Raw genomic sequence first — 26,710 nt, 5'->3', positions numbered from 1 at the left:
TTCACCAGTCAGCAGGAGGTATCTTTGCACAGGAGGATTAATTCCCCCCCGGAAGGGGACCACATGCAGCATCAACGCAGTCCTGGCAACCTTCCTTCGGTATGGCAAATGTAAAGCGACACTCACTCTGCTAAGCTATCATTACTCACCTAGCACGTATTTGCAAGGCACACAAAGATGCTGTCTGTGCCCCAGAGACCTTACAGCCCAAGGCTCCATTGAAGCCAAGAGACCTTAAGCACAGGTTGCACATGGAAGAACCCCAGAACCCGGCCCAGACGCAGCTCAGACATCTACAGTAACACACACACACACGAGTGCTTTGCTTAGGAGGGTCCAAGGCTCTGTGCCAACACTCCCGTTAGCAGCGAGCAGAGGAGGGGCAGAGCTGGGCTCTGAGCATGAGGGTTGCTGGTACTGAGGAGCAGCCTTGCCTAGAATGTGGTAAGCCATGGGGAGGTTCAGAAACAGGTGGAGTGAGGCAAAAAAAATAAAAGACTAAAGGCAACAGAGGTCTGGATGACAGGTCTATCAGGAACAGCCCTGAGTGTGAATCATCCCCTGCTTACCCATGAGGAGGCCCACTAAGCCCAGGTCCTGCAGGAGTGATGCTGAAATGCAGCCTAAGCACGGTACCTTCAAAATCCAGGATTTCCTGGCCTTCACCAAGAAGACATTGTATGACAAAAAGCCGGCTTGTCTTTACAAGGGACAAGAGGGGAGTTTTTTTTCTTAAGCACTGAGCACAGTTATCATGCCTGACAGCACAATTCTTTGTAGGCCCAGCTCAGATGATGAGAGGACACCTTGGGCTGGAGTGGCTACAGTGACAGCAAAGCAGCATTTGCTCTGCCTATGAACTGGCTGAACAAAACCCCCGAGTTATCACTGGGAGACTGGAACACAGGAAAACAGGTAATAAATTACAAAGGAAAACTTGCCCCAAGTGAGCACAGCCGATAGCAGCTGTAGCAGAACTGGCTCCATACTCAGGCTTTAATACTGGCCACCTTGAAAATTAATTGTAAGCATTGTTTCTCCTCACGTACAGAGCACATTCCCTAGGTAGAAGTATTCCTGGTCTTCTAATAGCACATACATATGTAGGTGTACACCTGCCTAAATTCATACGTGCTTAAAAAAAAAGAGGAGATGACTGTCTGCTCATACAGCAGTGTTTGTGTCACCTGAGGGACGAGGGCAATAAAGCACATCGTAAAAGACCTCATCCTTCACAGGACCAGATTTGAAATGAATGGTTTGATCAGTGGAAGAAAGTAAGGTAATTACTTGGTAATTTACGGCACTATGGCAATGCTTTGGGATGACATCACTGTAAATCAAAATAGCATTATATAAAGCAAACACAAAATAAGATATATAGAAGTGTTGAGCATCCTAATTTAAAAAGGCATGATCTTATCTTAACCGCTTATATTTTACATTATAAAGAATTACACAGGTGATGGTTTAGCACAAGCATTTATATCTGCCACTCATATGCCAAGAGTACATCAGGATGAGTTAGGAACCAAACTGAGGATGGACAGCTCACAGAACTGCTGCAGGCACACTGCAGTCAGAGCTTCACACCCAGCTTTGCCACTAACTTACTGCATTGCTTTGTTTGGGCCATGTAATTTCTCTCCATCTGTAACAGGGCAGCAGGGATGCTAAACCTTCTTCACAGGGACAGGAAGGAACTAATATTTTGGGCTGCCATTTTCATACACAGAACTCCCTTAGCAACAACCATGCTCCTCTAACGTCTCAGAATTTTCTAGTCCCACTCTTTTGCTCATCTCTCAGAAGGGCAGAGCACAGCTGGCACTGCAGAGCTGCAGCTGCCCAAGGGCAGGGAGCAATGCTTCACTGCTGCTCAGGCAGTGGGAGCACACCAGGGATGAGAGCAGAGGACCAGCCCTGCACCTTTCCCACTCCTGGCACTAATTAACTAAAAAAAAAAAAAACCCAAACTGGGTTTCAGCTTCAAGAGAGTGAGAATCGAGAAAGATTTACGAATAGAGAGCTCTGAAAGGAAATATGTTTGTGTATTATAAGGTGAGCTATTCACAATAAAACTCCCCCAAACTGTATACAAATCGAGCTGGAAAAAAACCAACTCCTTTGAGTCACATTTGCCACAAGGGGAAAGAGAAGCCAGACATGATGTGTACCTTTCCATACTCTATTTTGGGATTTTAAGATCCTATTTCTTTCAGTTGAAAGATTTTTCTTAAACTTTACTTCTACATAACTCTTATAATATTAACATAGCCAGACATGGGCTGGTCTGTGACCTAAGGAAATGCAAAGCACTTTGGCAGATAAACAAATAACATCATTCAGAAAACAAGGAGACTTTTCTTGTTCGGTTTTTGCTGTTAGGATTGGGTTTCTAAACAAAATGGAAATCTGTGGCATGATTAAAATCACCAGCTCACCTCTGCATAAACAAAATTCATTCACTCTACACTCCATCCATAGATCAATAGCAGTCAAATTTGGGAGAAGAGGCAGTTAACTGACGTTTTCAGAATGGCACATGCAATTCTGCATGCAAAACACAAGCAGCTGTGCCATTAGCAGCTGTGCATGGGCACAGTTCCTGAGATAGCGCTGCCAACTGCAGCCACTGAGACCACGTGTTATGAGATAAGGCATTATTTTCCCTGTGTTATATAAAAACTCAGGTCGTCCTACGAACAGAGAGGGCAGACCTGAATACACAGCACTTACAGAGCAAGTCTGAAGTGCAAGTCCAAATGGGTTCCTAACTCAGTGTTCAGATGAATGGAAGCCTGCAGCTGCACAGCCTGCATCACCTCTGGCTGCAGTGATTTAAAAACACAGGTTCACCTTTGCAGCACTGTGTAAGCAGCAAATCTGTTTGCAAAGCAAAGCCTGCAGCAGTGCTCGGTTATGCTATCTGGGAACGGAGGGATCCAACAACAGCGGTCAGAAAAATCCCTTAAGGATTCTGTAGGTGGTCACCCACAGATACAACACAAGCATACCAAGAGGGAATTTGGGGAAACTTTCAGAACTTTTAAGTATAGCACATATTTACTTCAATTTAAGAACTATGCAGTTCACATAAAATGATGCCATTATCAAGAAGTAGGAAGAGCAGATGGAGATAACTGTTCTAAATTGAGGAATCCCAAGGCAGTGAGGAGCAGTGGCTTCTGTCACCCGCAGGCAGTAAGTGCAGTGAGAACTCATCCCTGCCATGCTGTGCCTTGCTCTGGGAGCTGCCAAGCTCTGTGCAATGAGCACCAGCTCCTCTCACCAGCTACAAGATCTTGGTTTCTGATAGTACTGAAAGTTTCTGTGTTTGCCTTTTCCATTCTTGAGGACTTCAAGTTTCACATCTGCAAGGCAAATAACTACCTAGTCTGCATGCAAACGGTGATGGGCTTTGCCAGACAGCAGCAGGAGCATGTGCAAGCCTTGAAGGCACCTCTGGAGAGCCCTTTGAGGACCTGTGTGAGGCAGGCTGCATGATACAGACACTGATGGCCTTTGAGATTAGAATGGAATAATTTGTTTCCCACACATCCCAACAGAGCTCTGCTTGTCAAGAATTGAGGTCTTCCTCCCGGGGCATATAACACTACACATCTTTAAAGATGATTTTGCACATCTTCCTGTCTAGACAATGCAAGCTACTGCCAGGAGGAGAGCATAAAGCTGGGGAATATGGACACTGAGACTAGTGAATTAATGTATCTGAAATGAATCGGCTCTTCTGCTTCTTCCAGCTCACCATACCACGAGGCTCTGCCTATTGACTGCTGCATACTACTTGCTATCTCCTCGTGGAAGTCATTTCAGCTTCCCCCTGAAAGGGGTGTGCACGTGTGTGGCCGTGGTGATTCAGGGCCACCATCAGGCGCTGGCAAAAAGTGGGAAAACAGAGCTCAACCGGCAACGCTTAATTAGAAGCAAATAGAAAGCCGCGTGAGAAATCGCTTCCTCCTACTGCTTCCCTTTTCCTGCTGTACATGAGAAGATAAGAAAGCACTCAGGCTCGGCCCTCAGCTGCCTGAGGAAGGAGCCCCCACTGCCTCAGCTCCCACCTTCCTCCTGGAGCAGCCAGAGGCTGCAGAGCTACGCCTGTGATCCAGGGCTCCACCAGCACCACCGATTCCCCAGCTCAGACCTCACTGCCCGGACGCTGCCTGCCACGCCAGCAAGCATCTCAGGACAGCCCGCGGCAGAGCAGAGCAGAGCAACACGTGCCTGTCTGAACAGTCCCTGCTTGCCATAGCACTTCTGCAGCGCCCGGTCACTTCGTTTCCCAGTTGAAGGAACTTTGTGCTTTGATCATTAATGCTGTCCGGCTGCAACGCTTCCAAGGATTTTTAGGGGGGCCTTTATTCAACAGTATTCTGACCAAGATGGAAAAGCGTATTGTCTCAGGGAGAGCAGCATATCAATAGCTGTCAGTAATTAACAAAGACCTCCCCCAGACACCATACCGTGTAGCAGCTTGCCCGTCTGCTTTCATAAGAGCTGACATTGAGCAATAAAGTTGAAACTTGTCACATTTCTGTTCAATTTGATGTACTTGGGACATAGCAGAAAAACACAAACCATAAGGAGATTTCCAAGGACTGAATCTCATTTGTGCTGCTCCTCACCATAAATGAGGACCAGGCTCCCAGTATCTAGCTGGGCTAATTTGCTTTTACCAGGGGTTAAAGCAGAGGTCCAGGGCAGAGAGGGCTGGAAGAAGCAACTGAGGTCAAAGCAGGCTTTAGTTCCTCCCTGTCTTGAGACCAGGCACACTGGGTAACAGAGGCAGCTTGTTGCCTCTCTGTGCCTCAGTTTCACCACCCCTCCCTCAGCACTCTGTGAGGGTCAGCATCCCTTCCACTCAGACAAACTCAGCTTAATGACTTTAAGCAACAGAGAACGTAATTCATGCTCTGGTAAGTATTCTCAGTAGCTAATCGTTCTCATTGTTATCGAGCAGTTCTCTTCTTGCATCTTCTTGCATCATCGTTAGCAACTATTATGAGTCAGCTCTTCCTCTAAATTTGGTTTAGTTGGTACCATATTATTCAGTCCAGTTCCACATCGCAACAAAAGCCAGTTTCAGGCTCATCCATGTTTCCCTACCTCACCTCCAATTTATCTACAATTCTTCACTGGCTCCAGTGAGCTTTCAGATGGACCCCCAGGTACCGTCACACTACCAGGATGAACCAGGACAGTGTGAGGGGTACCAACTCATCTGCCCTTGCATTTGATGGGATATTTGTTTTGAGAGTTTCCCAGACCTATCCAAAACCAAGGTCTGCATTCTCAGAATTGCACATCCATCCCTGCAGTAGCACGTGTAACCACAGCAAATGGATGCACGAAGCAGCAGCTCAGCCCTCGAAAGGCACGTACCATCACCACAGTTGTGCAAACAATCCTGCAGGCAAATTAGGCATGAAACACCGACAGTTCGTCGTACACTGTGAGCTGGGGGCAGGATCCCCAAGGTCCAACAGCAGCCAGAGCCTGTGCGATGCTTCCCCTTGCTACAAGAAGGAAGTGAAGGCAATGGGAGCAGCACAGAAGCGTGGCACAGCACCAGCTCGCTCTGCTGCACGCGCCCAGCGCAGCCCACAGAGGCCAAATGTGCAAGCACCCAGCTCCATCCCAGAGCTCTGACTTCCCCTTCCCTGAACTGGGGGATGGGCAGAGGAGGTCAAACTCAGCTACCGCCGTGCGCCCCCAGCACAGCATCCATCCAGCCCCACTTGGGAGAGGGGAATTACGATATCAAGCTGTGATTTGGTTTTGAGTTTCCATCAAAGGTTCTGGTTTCACTAATAAGCAAAACAATTAGTTGACTGTTGGAAGTCACACACATTTACAAGCCAGAGCCCCACGGGAAGCCTAGGCTAGAAAACAAAGTCGTCTTTGACTTGGAAACCACAAGAAAACACACACGGCAGAATTCAAATATAAAAGGAAAGTGAACATACGTTTGTTATTGTAAAGCAGCTCCTGTGTGTTCCATTAACAGCTCCACAATTACGGCTTCTTTTTAACGAATAAATAAATAAATAAAGAGGCAGTGAAAGTCACCACAGTTTGAAAAGTGACCACCCAGGGGTAGGCGTGCTGTGTCACGTCGTGCCGGGCCACTTTGCAGGTCTTCAAGGAGAGAGCATGGTCCCAGCCCCCGATGCCAGCTCTAGCAGCAGCTGCTCCTGCAAAGCCTGCTGGTGCCCCTGGACACCGAGCAGATGCAGCTCAGCCATGGCTGCTCTGCGGCTCAGGCTGCATCAGCCCGGCACTGCCTTTAAAGATGAGAGCCCCGGCATCAAGTGCTCCTGTCTGCTTCCACAAATGGCAGCCCCGGGCTGTGCTGAGCTGATTGAATTATCTGACACGAGCAGAGGAAGGCAACAGCTTTGCAGATGAAAATCTTAATTAATAACACGGGGAGAGTGCTAGAAAGATGCAGAAGTTACCGACTGCTTCTGTGCTTGTTTGCATTCAGAAGGATTTGGGCCTTTTGTAAAGATAAGTTAGAGAAGCAATCTATCAGGGGAAGGCTTTGCTAAGATGGCAATAAAACCCAAAATGCCAGAGTTAGGCACACTCCTTTGAGAAAATTACTACAAATTACTGCGCTGAAGAGCTGCGTAAAACACAGCTTCCCCGGGGACTGCTAACAGCAAGCAAAGTCCAAAACACATGGGCAGCTGGGAAAAACCCTGAGGAGCAAGTCTCTCAAACAGATCCCGAACAGAACAGTATACCTCAGCCTCTCTGTAGGCCACAGCAGATGCACAGTGGAAACTGATGCTCTTTGTCACTGCACACACTTATCTAGCACCAACCACCTCCAGGGACCCCGAGTATTTCAGAACACAACTACTTCTAATGAAGCAAGGACAGATCCAACTATCCAGAGCGCGTGGGTAATCACTTGCATAAGCCAACTGCTCATCTTCCTTTAAAGCCTTTCCTTTCCCTTTCTCTTGCCTTGAAGGAAAGGCAAGGGCCCTACTTAGAGCTCCCTGAAGTATCACACAATAACATATAACTTCAGTTCAGTCGTGGAAAAAGTCAGACTTCATGCAAAGCAATAGGACAAGAACAGAAGCACTGAGCTTTCTAAATTGTTATGGCTTTTAAGGGACCAGACACTCTTATTGACCATGGGGTGAAGCCCAGATTGTACCCAATCTTTCCTATCAAATAGTTCATTTCTTTTCATCACCAACTTTGCTGAAGAATTGAAAATCTGTTTCCCTGAAACACAGGAGTTCCTACTGCCACATTTCCCCACGTGCAATAGGAGAAACGCACCCATTTTTAAGCCTTGATGAGAGCAGTTGGGTAAAAGAAGCAGCTATCCCTAAACTTCAGTGAAAAAGAGTTGGAAAGGAGGACGAGTCACGTCTCCTCTGCTGTCTCAGCACGTGGATGGGCCTGCAAGAAGGTACATGCGTGCAGAGTTCTGCTTTGTCCCTGCTACTCCAGATTTCCTTGTTCTCAGTGATGTTGCTTCTAGGGGACACTTAGACTAGAAAAATGTTGGCATCCAACTTACACCTCTAAAAGGATCAAGTTTCACTGTAGTTGACAGCAAGCTGCAGCTTCCTACAAAGAGTGATTCAGAACTGAACTGGGAGCCTTCACTTCTCCATGTCTCTAGATGATCTCTGAAGTGAGATGTCGTGAACGTTCTATGGGATTAATGCCTTCTCTCTTCCTTCCCCAGGCAAACAAAGCAAATGGCCACTTGTGCACCGCCCATCTAAATTGTCATTTTGATTAATCAGACAGTTCTCTTTCCAAAGTTGGAGCGCACAACTGGTGCAGAGCACAAACTCTCGGGGCTAGACATGTGAAGAGGAGGAAGCAGCATCAGAAAGATAAACCACAAGATAAGGCCTGGAGGATATGAGATCTGCTGGTTTGTAGCTTCAGAGCACCCAAAAGAAGAAACTTGCATGCAAAATTAGTTTTCAAAAAGTAAATACTGCAGACCAACACGAAGTTGCAAAGACTAGCCTGCATTTCTTGCTCCAGAAGGCTCAGCTGGATAATGCATCACACGAAGGGTTAATTTAACAGGAAATTAGAAAAAAATATATATTATATTTTAGAAAAGGTAATCAAAATAGAGGAATAGCAGTTTATCAGAGGCGGCTGTAGGATGCAGCATCACGAGCGGGATGTTCACTCTTTCCATAAGTGCCACCACTCTGCTGGGGCTTCCCACTCACAGTTCTCAGTGAGTAAGTCCAAAAGTTTAAGAGACAGCACTGGATTCCAGAAAGTTGGTGTGGAGGGGTCTGAGTGCTCAAAAAAAGACAAAACCAAAAGCCAACGAACCCAGGAGTGGTCGGTGTGCTCAGCTCTGACGTTTTCAAAGTGTGCCAGTCCCAGTGTAGGGCCTGGAGGCTGCAGGCAGCTCTGCCACCAGCACACACTGCACGCGTGCTCCAGGGCTGAGAGCAGACACAGCCTGACGGAAAGGAACCTAACTGTAGGGTAAATAATCCTCAAGGATGGTACTCAGAAATAGTATAGAAGATGGTATATTTCAGTGGTCTATAGAGATGGTACAAAAATAGTAAGCAAAAGAAGATGGCTCACCTTCAGGATGATAAAGGCTCGCTGGGGACTCCACACGGGAGGGATCTCCAGGAAGAGATCCTTCCCTGGTGGTGGTCAGCCCTTAAATGGGGTTTGGGAGAGGTGCAGCCAGGCTCCACCCCTTCCACTCACACAGGTATATCACCTCCACCTGTGCGCCCATGGCTGACTGGGTTCTCACCCCAGGTGATCGATCAGTGGATCAGGCCGTGATTCAGCAGTTCCCATACACTAACCCAACTGCCCTGCCATCGGTTGCCTGAAACTTGTGCACTTCCTGCAGCACTGGAAATCTCTTCTGTTTCATTTTGTCTGTGGCTGTAATATTGGAATCTGACAGGAACACAAAAGTTAAAATGCACTGAGGGGAAAGCAGAAAAGAAGCCCTGAAGCCAAATAACTCACGACATGAAAGCGCTGGATTTTACTAGCCTTCATGAGTTTCAGATGTCATAAACCATACAGGTGCATCCATCTCACTGCTCTGTACCCACATGAACTCTGTTACGTTCAAGTGAACAGAGAGCCAACAAATACTTCCAGGTTTATGATAAACCTTCACAAAGAATCTGGCCATATTTCCCCCATATGCAGGCACAGCTGTGTGGAGGCACATCTGCTCGCGAGGCTTTAACGGGGATCTTTGATTTCACAGTTTAAGATCCTTAAGCTTGAAGGCAAATTATGATAAAACTAGGAATATCAGTTGCTGCCTCTGACAGAAAATATAAATCCCTCTTTGATTGATACTGATTACAGGAAGGAAACAAAACACTTGTATTTATCCACATGACAAGAAACTCCTTCACTGCAATAAACATCCAGAGGTTAGGAACATCCTGGGAAGGTAAGAGATACTATTTGTAAGCAACTGAGAAATGACCAAGTGCTGAGTGCACGCACGGTTCACACAGCCAGGGAGCTGCCAGCACACCATGCTGGGTTATGATTTTGTCAGATTTATAAATTAAGGAGAATCACATCCATTAAGTTATGAGAAATGGGATCGCTATTTATTATCATGCTGTATCCAGTATACACACACAAGTCCAGCTCAACCAAAGTAAACACATTCATTGATTTAACAATTTATGGCTTGATTTTAAAAGGGGCTGAGCCTGCAGGGCAATATTTAACATATGTTTGAAGTTAAGCACAAATCAACCCAGTGAAATTACTCGTATTGATCACATGCTTAGAATGGAGCACAGACCTCAGCATTTTCCTGGCCAGGGCTTCCTGTGGCAAGTCATGAGTGCGATGGGAACAGCTGCAGGATGCACCCCAACTTTGCTCACTGAAAGCTGTAGCTGAGCCAGACAGTTGCCATGCATCGTTACCAGCAGTGTCGCACCAGTACCTTACAACCCTGACCAAAACCCTGGCTTTCCTTCCTGAACAATGCTGTCTGAAATGAGGAGGAAATGAGTGAGAAGCCCGAAGTGGCTGCAGCCCAGCTTCTCAGACATTTCTTCACACAGACTTTGCACAGTGAAGAACTCCTCCATGGATCAGCTCATCAGCTGAGGGCCAAATTTGGTTACCCTCATCCCCATCAGCCTGGATTTGGTTTGCTGATAACAGCAGTATGAATTCCCTTCTCACAAGCATAAGTGGGATCAGAACCAGATTTTTATAGCACTACAACCAAAATCTAAGGGACAGAAATTGTTGTTACTGGACAGACATCAGCCCAATTCAGAAGACAGCTCTTGCTTAAACTCATTCATTCTTTCTCTGTAAAGTTACAAAGCTGGTCAACACATCCTCCCCATAGCCACAGCTTTACAAGGGCCAAATGTTCTTCAACTCATCCCCACTGCTACGTAATTCTGATGCCCTCCTATCTCCTTATCACACCACAATTACAGCTAGTACCATTTCCTATTGGTGTCACATATCCAGGACAAAAAGGAGGCAGCAAGTTACCATAGATGATGAGCAAAACTATCAGTAAGTTATGTATAAAGCAGGCACAGACTGAAACGAGGGTAACAAGTGCTTGAATCACACACAGGTGAGTTTCTCTGACCTACATTTCAGGGGAACTTGTTCTGCAGGAACCCAGGGCATCAAGGCTCTGAAACACTCACCCACCACTGCTAGGAGGACACAGGACCACAGATCTAACACAACCTGCTATTCATTTTAAATCTCAGTTTGGTTGATCATGGAGCTTGAAAGCCAGGCATGATCTCTTGACATCTTGAGCATCTCAAAACACCCTAACTGACAGAGAGAGCCTGTTTCCAAGGTAAAACGGGCTCGGTTGGGATTTAGGGCATCTGGACATCTTATGACAGAGTTGGATCACAGGATTTCTAACATTTAGCCCAGAAAAAGTAGCAAATATTTTTGTTCAGTTTCTGAGTTTTCACAAGCCAATCCAAACCAACTTTCCAAACTTCCAGAAACTCACCACCGTCCAACTTCAGGCATTTCATGCACATCTACATTCACACCCAGAGCTACAAGCTCTCCATTTCTGGGTCAGTGCCCGGCACAGCCCTCCACCATAAGCCAGCCCGTTTTCCTCCACGCGTTTCCTCTCCAGTCCCTTACCTGGACGACAGGATGGCCTCCAGTCGGGGCCTTGACAGCCCCTCGGCTCCCCTCGGTCTCGTAGTGTGCACGGTGGTGGGGTTTGGGCTGCACCTCGATGCGCAGCTCGTAGGAGCCGGACTGGCAGGACAGCGGCCACTCGAGGGGCGGGAGCGACTGGACGGGCAAGCTGGGCACAGAGACAGGCAGGATGAAGCTTTCAGCACCTCACTTCTCAAAGCCCCAGCACATCTGTCCTTCAAAACCCCCACCAGGGTTCCACTAACACGTTCAGGAGCCCAGCTGGGTGTGCCCGTGCCAGCAATGGAGGGAGCTCATGTGCAGCAACTGAGACCTTGGTTAAATGGCACTTCATAAATCAATAAACAGCAAGTCCCTCGGGGTCGAAGGAATGTTTGGTCTGACTTGGAGCGGCACACTCTACCTGATATTCATTTTCATTCTTGATGGGAATTTGTGAGGTGTCCGTGGAATTAAAAGTAGCAGGAGGTAATGAGAGCGTTTAACCTCTGTCAGAGCTTGTTTGGGATCTAGTCTTTACACAGTTAAGCAAACTGATGTGAACGTTGTATGCTGTGGTACCAACGAATCACTTCTACAATGTTTCCTGCAACCCCATGATTTTTATCTCTCCAAATCTTAATGGATTGGGCTCCCATTAACCTGTGCTGTCCCTAAGCACAGAGCTCTGCTTTGCAGCAGGATCTACCTGAGGAAACACTCCCTAGGGATCACCATACACGGGCATCACACCATCACAGAACCCACAGCCACGAGAAGCATTACATACCTGCAGATAGGTATCGCTGGCATCAGTTGCTTTGTCCAGGATGGAGGAACCAACAAAATCGATTCTGGCGCCGAGTTTCTCCTGTCCTCCTGCTCGCAGGGCCCGTGGAAGTCAACAGTCTGAAAGACGTGGCACGGAATGCTGTTTTTGTGTGAAGGCATCGACGAAGGGTCAGGGCTGGTTTTCCAAATTTTCGTGGGAACACCACAGGAAGGATCTGTAGGAAGGCTGCTCATAGCATCCATGGAAAGAGGAGCGCTGGACAGCTGCGTGTAAGTAACCGTAGAGCTGTCGTCCCTCAGGGGGATGTGCGGAGAGGATTGTGGAGAGGGGGTCCTTGACTGTCGTGGAGAAGTGGAAGGCTGCTGAGTGCAAGAGTACCTCCGTTTTGCACCTGGTGATGAAGACCTTGAGTTGGGACGTGGTGATGGAGAATGTTGTCCCAAGCAGGTTTCCTCCGTGATGCTTGTTCGTGGTGACATTATTGGAGAGGTTCTAGGAGAATAATGAGTATGGATGTTTTGAAACTGCGGACAAAGGTCATCACTAGGACCATTATTTGGTGAAACACATGGTGATGTGCAAGGAGATAAATTTGTCTCTGAAATGAAACTTGCAGAAGAGCCGCTACTAGCTGGGCTCAGACACAGTGGTTCTCTGTAGCCCTCAAAGCCAGGGACGGGCAGGGTAACCCTTGGGCTAGTGGTAGCTGAGTTTGACTGATGTTCTACCAAAAGAACATCTGTGTCTCTGCTGCGGAAGGGACCCCCTGAATTAATCAGTTCAGGATATGAAGTAATTTCAATCCTAGGACTCGGAGCAGAGGCCCCTGCGGTGTTGGCAGGGTGCGTAGGTGCTGTCCCTATGCTATCTGGCTGTCCATATCTGCCCATGGGATCTGCAGAAAGGCTAGGAAAAGGCAGGGGGCATGGCTTGAGGCCACAGTCCAAGACATCATGAGCGTATGCAACTCCAGAGGGTGGGCTGTTGGTTTTATGTGGAGTCGGTTCTTCTGGAAAAAGAAGGGTCTCTTTAAGACTATAAATATTGTTACAGAAGCTGAGAAATCACGGATTAAAAAATATGCATATTTATAAACTGCTTGTGATCAGATATTAGGTAAATATTTGTTTAATTATTTTTAACTGCAATTCATATTTGTGAAAAGTACTGGATTAACAGCCAGGGAAGCTCCAGAGCAGATGCAGCATGGACAGAAGCACTTCCAGCACCTCCACGCTGCCCTGCCGGGCTCCCACCACCCGAGCCCTGAGCTGAGGGCTCACCTGGAGGGGCACACAACGCGTCAGCCTCTCTGCCCAGAGTCTCTGTTGGCCTTCCTATCCATTTGGACGACTAAACCCATTAGCACCAACTGGGGCATTGTGGTTCCAGTCAACTTCCATCAGCTATGAGCTGGAGTGAGACCATCACATCATGAAACCACTTCCAAGCAAGCCTACCTAAAACCGAAATGTTGAGGAACAGCTTTCGATGGAGAGCAAAATATTTCTTACACATCAAATCCCAGCCAGAAGAAGGCTTCATGAAACCAGTGCTGAGTTCAGGCTCCCAAAACAAAAGCCAGTTGTCTGGTTCCTTATCAGCCCAATGTGTTTTATTAACAACTTTTGCATGAGAAGGCACCAGATGACCAGAAAACACATTCACAATGATTTGTGAGAAAAGAGAGACAGAAAGGATCCAACCCCATGCTTACAGGCAAACACTTCACAGCCTCAGCTCAGGGAGCACTTTGTCCAGAGAGGAGTCACAAAGCACGGAATAACAGGGAAGTGTTCAGGGTAACCCTCTCTCCTGGTGCACAAATTCTCAGTTGCCAGAGATTCTCGGCCTGTGTTAGTTCACTTCATCACTCAGCCCTTCCCCACCTCCCACCCCTCACGAGGAAGCATTTCCCATGAGCAGTACATCACAGCAGAGCCAGGGCAGAGACGACTGCACTTTGTGCAGGAGCAGAAGAGCCCGTAGTGGTGCTTCTACACACAGCCACTGTGATTCAATTTCAGGGGTTTTCTGTTAGCTTTCACTACTGAATTCTTCTGAATGCAAAAGCAAAACCCTCCACAGTTGGGTCTGTAGCAAACGTAAGGAGAAGTTCAAAGCCACCTTTACTTTTTGATGATGAGCCCATTTTCTCCCCCAAATGAACAGTGTTTCCCAAGTATGGGACTCATCAGCTCCAGGAGCTTTTGGTAAAATTAACTCGGGCTGAAGATGATACAGAGGCAGAGCCTCAGACTGCTGCTGCTTTCTGTGCTGAACACTTTGCACAACCTGGAGAAAACAGAGCAACTTAAGAGGAACTGCAGAGCATCGGCATTCATTGAAATCCACCGACCAACCAACCCACACAGAATCCACACAGGACAGAATCAGAGGAGACTGGGGGAGCTTTGCAGAGCCCTTGGGTTCCCCCCAGCCCTTAATCCCAGCCCGTTGCTCCTTGGGGAGTAGGGAAGAAGCAGCGAGTGACTGAACTTGGAGCTGCACGCTTCTTAGCACCATTATCTCACCCGTGGGAATTCGTGTGTCACATCACCCAAATTCTGTTGCATCATACGCAGATATCGGTGCGGCTCACCCCTCCTCGGGGCTCAGCGCAGCCCCACACCTCCTGGCACTCCCACTGAACATCACTCCCACTGCTTTCAGAAGAATCATTCGGATTTAAATTGATGCAATAAAGCAAAGTTTGCACCAAACAGAGCGAGGCTTGAGATGGGATTCACGCAGCCATCGGCACTCGTGGCTCCCACCCAGGGACAGCGGCGCACGGTTCCCTGCACAGCACCTCCAGCACTGCCCCACACATCTGCTCCGGATGCGTGCCAGGAGCTGCTGGGAACAGCAGCACAGCTCCTCACAGCTCGAGCCAAGCAGTGACACTGCTGCACTGAGATTTGCATTGGGGGCTACGGGGAAAGCAGCAAGATATTTGTACGTGTGCGTGTAACGCTAAGGTCCGGCAGACAACCCCCCTCCCTCATTCTGGTTCATTAAAAATCAGCCTTCAGAAGACTTTAACTTTGTCTTTCACTGAAATACTGTGTCTGCACGAGCACTTTCACCCTCCAAAGGATGATCCATGCTCCAGATATTAATAACCCTTTTTATGCACGCCAACAAGCTGCAACAGGACCGTGCCTCCACGCGGCGTTCCTCACAGCATTGCAGCGCTTCACGGCCACGCAAAGCCAGACTGCTCACAGTGCTAGCAGGGAGCAAGTAGGGCAGGCACCCTCTGCCAAGCAGACAACACCCACAGCCTTCCTCAGAGCAAAAACATTTCCCTACCCCCACCCCAGCACCGAGTTATCAACGCAGCAGGCAGCAGCACCGGGATGTGACAGTGCTGTAGACAGCAGCTGGGGCTCAGCACATTCCTCACAGAATGAGGGTTTTTCTGGGGAGAGCCCCAGGCCCTGTGTGCTTTCAGAGCTGTGGCAAAGTCACTGTCGAGCAGCCTGGGCTGCGGGACCCACGCAAAAGCACCACGGGGCTTGTTCTTCCAAACACAGCACCAACAAGAACACACCGCAGCCCAGAGCAGGGCAGTGCCTCCAGGCACATGGGCCCAGGCAGGCAGCAGTGCCTGTGCCTCTCCAGGGGTTGATGCAGGAAAAGCTGCCCCCAGGAGCAGAGGGCAGCGAACCCCTGTCCAGAGGCAGCAGGAGGTGAGGGGCTACTGCATCCCCTCCAAGAGGGCTGTTGGGACCAGGTGACCTAGCAATGTTTTTCAAACACTGAAGTAGCTTTAAAACCATCATGCGGCAACTGCGGAGGAGCAGCTCTGCACCCAGGGTTCTGCCATCGCCAAGGATTCACCCATTCCCGCATCCCACATGCAGACCAAGCTCCTCCTGCAGACAACTTTTCGACCACAGCTGAACAGACGTCACAGGGAGTGACCCAGCTCCTGCGGCATCTCCATTCCACACGTGTAATTACAGCGCTTCCCCACCTCCCCTCCCCTGGGCACTTCTCAGCCTTAGGTTTTGCTGCTGAATCACCCTCTGATTCACCGACCCAACGTCCTTCTCGTTTGAAAGGGACTTAAAAGAGCTTCACATCCAAGCAACACCGCACCTCTTTGCTCCCCGTCAGCTCAGTGCGAGCTGTCGGCAAACTTCGTCACATCCCCTCCGGTCCCGGCCCCAGGGCTCGGGATGCCCCAAGTCCTCCCCCACCCCGTGCACGCTGACAGCTCCATCGCTCCCGCCTGGTCCCACAGCCCTTACGCGGTTACTGTTCTAAAGACAATCTTCCCTCCTCACGATAGGAAACGCAAGCAGAGCTCTGCACACTGCCATGCAATAAACAAGCAGCACGTCAGCCGCTGCAGACACACGACTGCTGGCAGCAGCTCAGCCGGCAGCCCCCCCAGGTGCTCACATTAGACGCAGTTAACAAGGAGAGCTAAAACACGGGGGGGGGGGGGGAAGATCATCGGAGTGAAGTTCCGAAGGATTTCAGCTTTCCACACGCTGCCCAGGGCATTTCCCAGTCCCCGTGCTGGGGGCAGCAGCAGCCCCCACTCTGCAGCATCACTTGAAGGCAGCGCCTCCAAGCTGCTGTCAGCTGAACGCGACCTTCCCAAGCAGCATGAGACCAGGGAACATCAGATCATCGCAGCGACCGCGTTCCTTGATGGGTTCACAGATCACCAGCTGAGAAAAGCTCAGGACAGCAGCTGCGTGCGGGTGGGGGCGCGCAGCGTTGTCCTCGTCCGCTTGCAGCAGCTCCTGTGATTTAGATGGAGTTATTTGTGTAGGAGTCCAAAACTTTGAAAACTGCAGATTGTCGTTTCCAAGGGCCAGTGCCGAGCGCTCTGTGTCTGTCAGATGCTGAGTGTTCTGCTATTTACACTAGCTGCTTGGAAGCTCACAGTGAAAGTCGGTTTCCTGAGTGAAATCTGGTATTCTGTGCTCCATGTGCATATTTGTCTCCTTACGGTAGGGCTGCTGCAGAACACTGCGTGCTGTGTTACCGAGCCAGGTCCCAGCACTGAGCTGCAAGCACTGCTCCTTCCCCTGCTGACAGCTTCGTACAGGGAGAAAAAGAATGAATGAGGTGGGCAAACTATCTGGGGTTCGACATCTATGAGACCTGGCAATGTCCCTGTGCCTGTCTGTGCACAAACAAGCATTCAGAACAGTCACATTTACAAACATTCCCTGCTTCCCCTCCATGGATTACAGACACACAGCTGCTTCCCCGTAGATCCTTACTGCAAGGTGTAACAGCAGCAGGGCCGAGCTGCAGGAAGGGCTGGGTCCTGTGGGGAAGGCTTCCAGCTGCCACTCTCACCTTCGCTGTGGAACCTCATTATAAGGGGGCTCTGTTTGAATTCCAGATTTCAGAACAGCACTCAGGGGACCACTGCACAGAGGGATTAACCTCAGCTGTAACAAATGCCACTGCCATCCCACGCATCATCCCATCCACGCTGAGCACAGAGCAAAGATGCAAGACCTGACCCAGAGCACCCGCCTGGATTTTCACTTCTGTGTCTCTTCAGCTTAGAGGCAGCATGAAGTGCTAAGGAACAATACACAGAACATCTGTCAGAACACATCCATGAGGAAATCCCTTGTGCAGGAGCAAGCTCTCCTCAGCTCCGTCGTGCCCCCGCTGGGACTGGAACCTGCCCACCCCGAGGAGCAGCCTGCACCTTCCAAGCTTGAAATAAGATGACATTTGGGATAGCAGCAGTGGTACCTCCGTGTGTCCCCTGGAAGGAAGCGAATCGACAGGCTCTCTGACAGGATGGGAAGCATCTTCCTCACCCGAGCGAAACCACGAGTCCCTGGCAGCCAGGGGAGCCACCTCACAGCACCACTGGCACATCCCCATCCCTGTCCCTCCTGCCTGGGGAGTGCAGCAGATGGATAAACCACGTCTGGCAAAGAGGGGAAAAGGCACACGGAAAATGGCACTGGGTACAAGGCTCCTGCTCATGGAAACGGTTGGCTGAACGAGGGATATCCAATATTAATAATATTGACTGTAGGGTTTTTATTGACTCTTTTTCCCCTGTTGCTTTCATAGCGATCCATGTTCCTGTTGTCTCAGGCACACACGAGCACTGCTGAGCGCCAGCGGCTTTCAGGATGAATATTCCTGGCATTTCCATGACAACAAGTTGTGATACTGATCCTACTTTTAAAACATAAGCTCCAGTGGATACTATCACATCACGACCTTCAAAAACGTTCACCAGAAACAATTTCCTCTCCCGGCGCAGTGCTGGGGCCTCACGGTTACCACTGCTTCTTCAAAGAAAAAAGGACTTTTTGCGTCCACAGAGGGTTGCTGGTGCAGGAGCTGTGAGGAACAGCACTGACATCCTCACACGCTCCGATGGCTTCGGTTCCATTTGGGATCCTCCACAGAAAGGATCTGTTTTTCCCAAGTGCGGTTCAGATGAGGGCAGCACCGCACACGCACAGCGAGCAGCATTTACCACCAGCATGTGGACAAACCCTTCCCCAAAATTCGAACATTTTCTGTTCTCGTGTAAACACGCTTTAATCTTTTGTACATGAAAGGTCACGGATGTATACTGGATTGCTTGCAGACGTCGGCTGGTGCCTTTTCAAAGCGAGAGAGAATGCTCTCCAGATTACAATGCTGGTATATATGGTTGTGATCTTTCCTTTTTTTTTTATGCTAATGATTACCATCTTTGGAACAAACAAAATTACTACTAATTATGGCTCCCAGTCATTCAGACGGGGAGAAAGCAGGCTTGAGAAGGAAGTTACTTCTCCTACACGCACACACTGCTCCGCGTTTATGCGGTTGAGAAGATTAAAACTTTCTACCCCCACCTACGCACTATTATGCTGCGTGGGACTTCCCACTTCGAGCCTCCCAGCAGGACTCAGCACTGAGGAAAGAAAAGATGTGGAGAGAGAAAAAAAAGTATCTGAAGCTTTCACTGAGATTGAACACATTTTCATTAAAATCTCCGACCTCTTCCCATTGAGGATTTCTTTCAGTAAGGTTTGGTCTACACTGAACCTGGAGGCAACATCCAGCTCTGTACATCTGCTGCCATTAAGTGCCCCTCCTCAGCGGCCGTGCGGGCACAGTGTGCGTGTGAACAGGTGAGCAAAGAGCTCACGTCCATCAGGACCCTCCTTTTCTCTGCGGACAGCCCAGCTCAGGCCTAGCGGGCTCCCACGAGCAGGAAACGCCTCCTCGGCTCTGCAGAGCACAGCAGCTCTCAGAAGCAGCCTGCAGGCAGCACATCCCCTGGGCTCTGCCTCTTTCAGCTTCCGCTGCTTCGCACAAACCCGCGTTTCAAGGGATAGGAACCGCTAATTCTTGGTACCATTAACTGTTAGAATTATCAGTCTCAACCTCAGGGAACACATCACGGTGCTGGTAGCACCACGGACCTGCATCCACTCGGGAAAGCAGAACGCACTGACTTTTTCTTGTTCTTAAGTGCACGGTGTTTGAGCCCCAGGCGGGAGCCGGCTCCCCCTGCTCTGCCCGCCCACCGCCGCCGTGCTCCTGCCCCGTGCCCCCAGCACACCCGCTAGCACGATGACGACGGTCTCAAGGAGACCGACCGAGCCGAGCGCTCCTGATTCGTCTCCCAGCGCTGGGCTCGAGTTCCCACGTGCACCACTTTCGTACCCAACAAGAAATCCCGCTGCCGCTTGCGGACGCTCGGTCACCGGCAGCGTGCGGGGACAGCCACCGCCCGCAGGTGCCAACAGCACCGCTCCGCATCCACCACCGCCACGCGGCCCGGGGTCCTGCGCGGGGACCGACCCCACGGGGCACGGCAGCGCCTCGGGGACCCCGAGCGACCGCAGGCAGCGCCCGGCCCCGGGGCCCCGTCGGGGCGAGGCGACTCCTCACCAACCTTCGATCGGCTTCAGGTAGTCGTAATCGAAGAGGATAGAGAAATCAAACTCCTCCTGCGGGCTGCCGTCCCGGGCCGGGCCGGGGCCGGGGCAGTGCCCGGGGGTCCCGTCCTGCGGGTCGGGCTCCGCACCCTGGGCAGCGGAGCTCATCGCGACCACCCCCTGCGGGCAGCGGCGGAGAGGGCGGCTCGTCCGGGGCTGGCCTGCTGCGACAGGAGCCCGAAGGGCGATGGGAGCCGGAGGTATCCTTCCAAGTGCGAGTGGAGTCAGGAGGGGGAAAGAAAAAAAAAAAAAGGAGGGGGGGGGGGAAGAGAAAGGTGGGGAAAACAAACCGAACCAAAACAAAATAATAAGGTCCTCCAGGGGTCGCTGAGGGCGGCTCCGCTGCCCCGACGGCGGTAGCACGAGAAGGGGATCGGGAGCCGAGCGGTGGCAGCTTCCTGCTCCCGAGCAGCCACCTGCAGCCCGGAGCCGCCCCCGGGGAGGAGGAGCCCGGCCCGGCCCGCACCGGCCCCGGGGAGAGGGTGTCTGCTGCGGGAGGATGCTGGAGGAGCGGGGGAAGCGAAACGGGAAAGGGAAGCGCGGGGCTGTGGGGCCGCGGATGGCCTCGCACAGTGCTGGGGGTGCAGTGGTGGCGTGGGAAGCCTCGGGAAGTCCCACTGAGCTCCCACGGCGTGGGCCGCCCTCTGTGCTGAGCACGACCTTGCGTCCTGCACGCTGCCTCCCCCACCCCAGGCCGTGCTGGTGGGATCTGCAGCAGCTCCAGGAGCGCAGGTGCTGCCCTCGCCTTCTCCAGGTGCTTTGCATCCCATGCCACGTGCTCCCTCCCCTCTCTGCAAGGCACCAGGCAGCTTCGGGGTGTATCTCCTCCTGCACTCACAAGTCAACCTCTCTCAACTCGCAGAAACACGAAGCTCATCTTGCACAAGGCCTCTGTTCTTTCCCTGCCTGCTCACAAACAGCATTTCACCGACCGAGTCCTGCTGCCCCTGGGCCACATTGCCTCCGTTCATCTGCACCTCGTGCTGGCCCTGCCTGCCAGCAGCCCGCTGCCTCCAGCCGTGACCTCACCTGGAGATCCTAAATCTGTGTGTTTGCAGCAGCTGTGGTCAGAGGGCTCTGTTCCCACAGTCACTGTCTGTACGGCCCCTGTTAGCAGTGTGCACGCTGCTGTCGTTGGGTCTGTGGGTTTGAAAAATGCTCTTAGCCCGTGGGCAGCATAGAAGGGCAAAGGCAGAGGGACCGAGGTCGTTAAAAAAGTGTATCAGCATCCACCTCAACTTGTTTGTGTTGTTAAGTCAGTCAGCAGGACAACGTTAACTGCGTTACAAATCTGCCCCTAGCTGCTGGCTGAGCTGGCAGAAAGTCTGGCACATCAATCGGGGTCTCAGCATGTAGGGTTCCAACCTGTCACCTTTAGATGGCAGCCAAGGAATGACCTCCTCATCACGCTGTTTCCCTCTGTGCTTTCCCAGATCAGAGCACAAGAACTGGACTCCTCCTCCCCCGGGCTTCTGCGGGGCGCCCGGCGAGCACCGTGCCCGCAGCTCCGGGATGCGTTAGGGGCACCTATTGGCGAAAGCAAACACTGCACGGGGCCCTCTGCTGCCGGGAGGGGGGGAGGGCACCTGCACGGGCACTGCTGTGGGACATCAGGCCTTAGTGACGTTCATTCTTTACTCGAACGTGGTTACGGATAGGGGAAGCAGCCTTCCTGGGGGGCAGGGGGTCCCGCAGACCTGCTGGGCTGAGCTTTGTACTGAGACCTCTGCAGGAGGAGACGGTTAGCTGGAAATAGCAGGAGCCCTACCGGTATGCTCTGTCTGCACGCTGCTCCGTATTCGCAGCCGCCAGATGAACGAGGGATGTCACTGCGCTCAGTGCCGTGTTTTAACTCCGCGAAGACTAGAGGAGTTTTTCTCACGAGCCGCAGCACACCGAGCCGTGCAGCGTCCCCCCCCGCAGCCACGAGCAGCAGCGGGTGTGGACTGTGCACGTGCAGCTGTGTGCACACGCGTGTGAGCAGCGCGCAAAGGCCGGGGCTGTGTGAGGCTGCTCCTCCTGCTCGGCTCCCTAACGGATGCAGTGTCTCTCTGCGGTTGAGCCGGAGACCACGGTTCAAGTCCACCTCATCTGCTGCAGCGATTCCTGACGCTACAGACGTGGATTCCCAGCGCTCTGGAGCTCCTCGCTGTGCGCTGCGGCCACGAACGGGCTGCGCTGCCGCCGGGTGCAGCCGGGGAAGCCGGTGATCAGCGGTCGTGGCTACCGGGATCCGGGACCGGGCCCCCCAGGAGGCTGCGTGCAGCCGGGGCCGAGCTCCTGCCCCCGGGAACGCGTGCGGGGAGCGGCCCCGCGGGGGGCGGGGGCTGCGGCGTCTGAGGGCTTCAACTCGTTCCCGAGTGTTTGAGTTTGAAGAAAGAAGATATATTAAATTGGCATCTTTATTTATCTGTTCTGAAATGATGCTTACCATTTGCTGGAGCACTGAGCTTTTATCGTTGGCCGTTCTATTTGAAATTTGTTAGAAAAACCAAATAGACTTGCTGATCTTGGCTGAGCTCTAAAGGGAGCTGTCAGCCTTCCAGCTCACAACACATGGAGCACGAGTGGATAACATCATTTATATTAGCCACAAAAAGAAAAGACGCAAATGATAACATTGGCCTTTCAAATTTAGACGCGGGTGACTGGCAGAGAGCATGGGGAAGTGACCCCATCTTCTGCTCGGCCTCTCTCCGATCCTTTATCCCGTGCTTCCCAGCTCGTCTGCAACCCATTAAGAATGTAAAGTTTCGAAGTTCTCCTGAGCTACTCCTAGAATTAGTAATACTCCACAAATGGAAAATGTACCTTCTGCTTTCCAAGAGGACCATGTCATACGACATAGCTTCGCTGCTAATTCATCGAATCATAAATTCTGACACTGGCCAGGAATTCGGGTGACAAGACAGCAATGAGAGAAGTGTTGGAGAAACGGAGGAATTAGCTCAGTTTGCAGGAGTCAGCTCTTCTGCCCAGCACACAACCTGACAGATGTCAGGGAGCTGAGCCACCGGGCACGCTGCTCAGCAGCTTCCCCTGCTCCCTTCTTGTGCACACAGGGCACGTGAGGACATCGGTCCGATGGGAACGACGCTTCCCACAGGGCTGCAGAGGTGTGAGTTACGATGCTGTGCCCCGCGGGCTGTGCTGGAACCTACCGACGTGCTGTGTCGAGCTCAGATCTGGCCTAAATGGAAATGCATGAACCAACCATCACGGGGTGCAAGCAGCTGCAGCATGCAGATCGAGGGACAGCTGCAGCTTCTGGAGTCCTCCGAGGACTGAGTTTAACTTAAACCCCAAACACGTTCTCAAGCCAACCGTCAGAAAAAGATGCCTGAGCGTTGCAGCTACAGGACTTACAAATCCACCCAGAGGGCCATTAGTAATCTGCAGTGAAGACAAGGCAGGAGAACTACCAGGCTGAAGTCATCTGTGGGCTCGAGACGTGCGCTCAGAACAGGCATCCAGCCACCCCAAATCAAAGGAAGAACCCAAACAATGTGACAAACGCTTCCTAATGCTTGTTTCCCATTAAGACTGGAGAGAAAGGCTAGAATGCGGCGTGCGAGGACAGGAAACACTAGCTGCTGTCCCTAACTCTCCTTTTCCACACAAGGAACCGCTCCTCTCCATGAGACTCCTCCATGTTTTCTCCCTTCGAGTGACGCAGCCCCCCCGACCCACACCGACACCCACACTGCAGCTCTGGGGCTCAGCGTCAGCTCCTGCTTTTCTGTACTGCTGCTCTCATCAGCCAGAAAGGTGTTTCAAGGAGTTAAGCAAAACTCTGTCCTTGGCAGCAGTAACAAAAATTGCAGCCACGTATACTTGCGGCAGCCTCCGCACAGAGCATAACTGGAAATACATCGTGTTGCCATTTCAGGGAACTGGAGAATGGAAGGAGTCCTTTTCCACATAGTTGGACGAGAGCTCGCCCCTGGCAGGACTCCGCTTTAATAAACTTCAGAAGTATGTGAACGCCGGACTACCGAGGTACTCGGGGACGAGAGATCCAACAGCGAAGCTCCGGATATTTTTTAGTGTAGTGCGGACTGTGATTTAAAAAGCACTGAACACAATTCTCAGTGTTCACATCGACCGCGGATCTCATACACCGCTTCTGAGTCTCGGTTTCTCCTTCCAGTGCCCCACGGCATTCCCCGCACCAGGAAGGTCGGCAGCACGAGGGAACGGACCGTGTTCAGAGCTGAGAAAGGAGCGGGACGCTCCTCTCGAAGCACAGGGACTGCCAGCTGCCATGTGCATGGCATGGAACGCTCGCATCAAACATCTCTGATGGGGAAGAGGGAGGGAAGGGTGATTTAAAATGCTGTGCTTCTGTTCGGCGCCTCAAACTCAGAGAGGGTACAAATCCCTCTTACAAACTGCCTCACAAAGCTGTCCTCAGAACCAAAGAGCGCTGACGGTCCATGGGGCGAACGACAGGAATCTAGCAGGGCTCGCACGTGGACCTTCTCCAAGCTCTTCAAATGAGCTCAGACCACAAGGCACTGATGGCTCAGCCTGGGGAGCGGGAGCACGACGAGAGAAAAAGGAACGGGGGGGGGGAATATTCCGGCGCTTCCTTTAAGGGACGCACTTGCACAGCTACCATTCAATTTTGGGCTCAGGTTGAGTCAGAGATGGTACCCCCAAATTTTAGGCTTAAAGCGGTTTGGCAAGAAAGGACGATGGAAAATTTGCTCACATCTCCACGTTCCCATTAAGTTCTGAAGTCTGCTGTGCAAACCAAAGGAATGCGCATATCATAGTTTAAAAAAATAGATGAAGCCAGTAGTGGAAAAGAAGCTCTAGGATATTATTATCCTTGGCCGCTTCCAAAAAATGAATGATGAAACATTTCAGTTAGAATATCTATTGGAATGTTATAAAAGAGTGCTCCAATTATGTCAGTGTCCCATCTGCGAATGCGATTTCTGCCCTGTGAGAGAGGCTCCGTAGTGATTCACTGGCTGTGAGCTGCTCTAAGTGCTGGCCCGCAGGATGGGGCCACGCCGAGAATGTGGGAAATCGGGACGACACGGGGACGTGGTCACCTGATGAAAACCTCTGCTGTGCACGCGTCCTGCTGACATTTGCAGCTCAAGAGAGCACGGCTGGAAAGCACTGCGCTTCTGCACACAGCCACGTGCAGCCTTCCTTCCCCACTCTGAGCCTGCTCTAATTGTAAGGTGGGGCTAGAGCCCAAATTTACACTTTTTTACATGCCCTACATTAATGAAACTCCTGCAGTGTTCTGTGGGGGCAGGAATCCTCTCCGGGTTGTTGTGAGAGTGACTAAGAGCTGAGGCGCTCGGGAGAGAGGGAGTTGCGGCCGGAGAAAACCGAGGACACGGGAGGCAGCGCGATGGCCTGATCCTGAGGCGGTGCAAAGCCCGTCCGCGCCTTTCCATTGGCTCTACCGAGTTCTCGGATGAGCCCTTTCGGGTGCGCGTGTTAAGAGTGTATTTTGGCAGGTGCCCGGGGAGCTTACTAAGGTAGGAAGAAAAAAAAAAAGAAAAGAAACAGCCGCTACTACGAGCTCTGCCAGCGCAGCCCCGCGGCAGCGGCCGCGTCCCTCCCCGCGCGTCCCCGACCCCGCGTGGGGCGGCCCCGGGGAGCGGAGCCGAACCGAAAATGGGACGAGCCGCTGGAAAAGCGCTTCCATCCTCCACCCCCCGCCCCCCAGCGCAGCTCCGCCGTCAGAAACAGCGACTCACCTGCGCTCCCCCTCCCCCCCGCACCCCCAGCCCGGCCCTCGGGGTGCTGTGCCGAGCGGGCAGGGGGCTGCAGGGCCGGGGGAGCGCCGGCGCCGACCCAGAGCCGCGCTGCGGGGGCTTGCATCCTCCGCCCGGCTCCGCTCCCGGGAGCTCCGAGGACGCGTTCCCTGACGGCCGCAGCCCCCGCAGGGCCCCCCCCCCGGCCCCGCAGCCGGAGCGTGCCGCGGTGCCCCGGCCCCCGCCCCGCCGGGACTGGGGGGGGATCGCGGCGGCGGAAGCGGGCTGGCGGCTCCGAGCGGGGACCGAGCGGACCCCGGCGCCGGCGCTGACGGCGGCTCAGACTCCTCCTCTCTCCGCGCTTAACTCTTCCCTCCACCGGCACCGAGACGCCGCGGCGAGGGCAGCGGGAGCGGAGCGCGTCTCCCCTCGCATCTCCGGAGCCCTCGGGCCGCCTCGCCCCGAGCGGGGACCGCCCCGGGGAGCTCCGAACCCGCGTCCCCCCGCGTCCCTCCCCCCCCCGGCCCCGCAGCGCGGCCCCAGAGCCGCCCGTCCGAGAGCGGCGCCGCCTCCGCCGCCGGCGGACCCGGGGAAGCCGCCTGCGGGGCCCTGAGATCCAGCCCCGGGCAGGGGGCGGAAGGGTTAAGCGGCCCGGAGGTTTGACAGCGAGCCGCCTCGGGTGATGGCTTGGAAGAGGAGAGCCTCTCTGGCCGAGGTTTAAAGGAGGTTTCTCCAGACGGGTTTGTATCGCCTTCAAACCAAACCCAAACCCCGTCCGGTCCCTTCCCCGCGGGACCTCCCGGCCCCGACCCCCTCCTCTCTGCCCGCGGCACAACGGGCCGCGGTGAGCGGCGCAGCCCTGGGAAGGGGAGAGGCACGGGGACACACACACAGCGCACAGACACGGCACCCCAGCGAGACCCTACCTTGATCCATAGACCTCATGATGTGGTGGTAATGTACCAGCCTGCAGGCAGTTTCTCTCTGCATCGGGAATTTAAATTAAAAAAAAAATAGAAATTAAAAAAAAAAATCAGTATCAGGGAAAAAAAAAATAGAATAAAAAAAGT

The 26,710-nt window shown here is 52.1% G+C and overlaps 1 protein-coding gene across 3 annotated transcripts in view; it reads right to left on the bottom strand.

The window, feature by feature from the left end:
- The window catches only part of NFATC2 (nuclear factor of activated T cells 2), a 77,554-nt gene extending 50,844 nt beyond the window's left edge, over nt 1-26,710 (bottom strand). For 2 of the 3 annotated variants that reach the window (XM_065754045.1, XM_065754044.1), the window contains exons 1-3: nt 19,875-20,091; nt 11,972-12,983; nt 11,182-11,350 (exon numbers count right to left, since the gene is read on the bottom strand). In XM_065754045.1, coding sequence (XP_065610117.1) covers nt 11,182-11,350; nt 11,972-12,983; nt 19,875-20,025 — 1,332 coding nt within the window. In that variant the 5' untranslated portion in view covers nt 20,026-20,091. Of the gene's footprint in view, nt 1-11,181; nt 11,351-11,971; nt 12,984-19,874; nt 20,092-26,566 lie in introns of those variants that run through there. The other variant, XM_065754046.1, reaches the window with a different exon arrangement.

Source organism: Cyrtonyx montezumae, unplaced genomic scaffold, assembly GCF_038088225.1.
Source record: "Cyrtonyx montezumae isolate F1298 unplaced genomic scaffold, pur_monq_1.0 scaffold_9, whole genome shotgun sequence".
NCBI classification, from domain to species: domain Eukaryota; kingdom Metazoa; phylum Chordata; class Aves; order Galliformes; family Odontophoridae; genus Cyrtonyx; species Cyrtonyx montezumae.
This window is presented reverse-complemented; position numbering and strand designations above follow the sequence as displayed.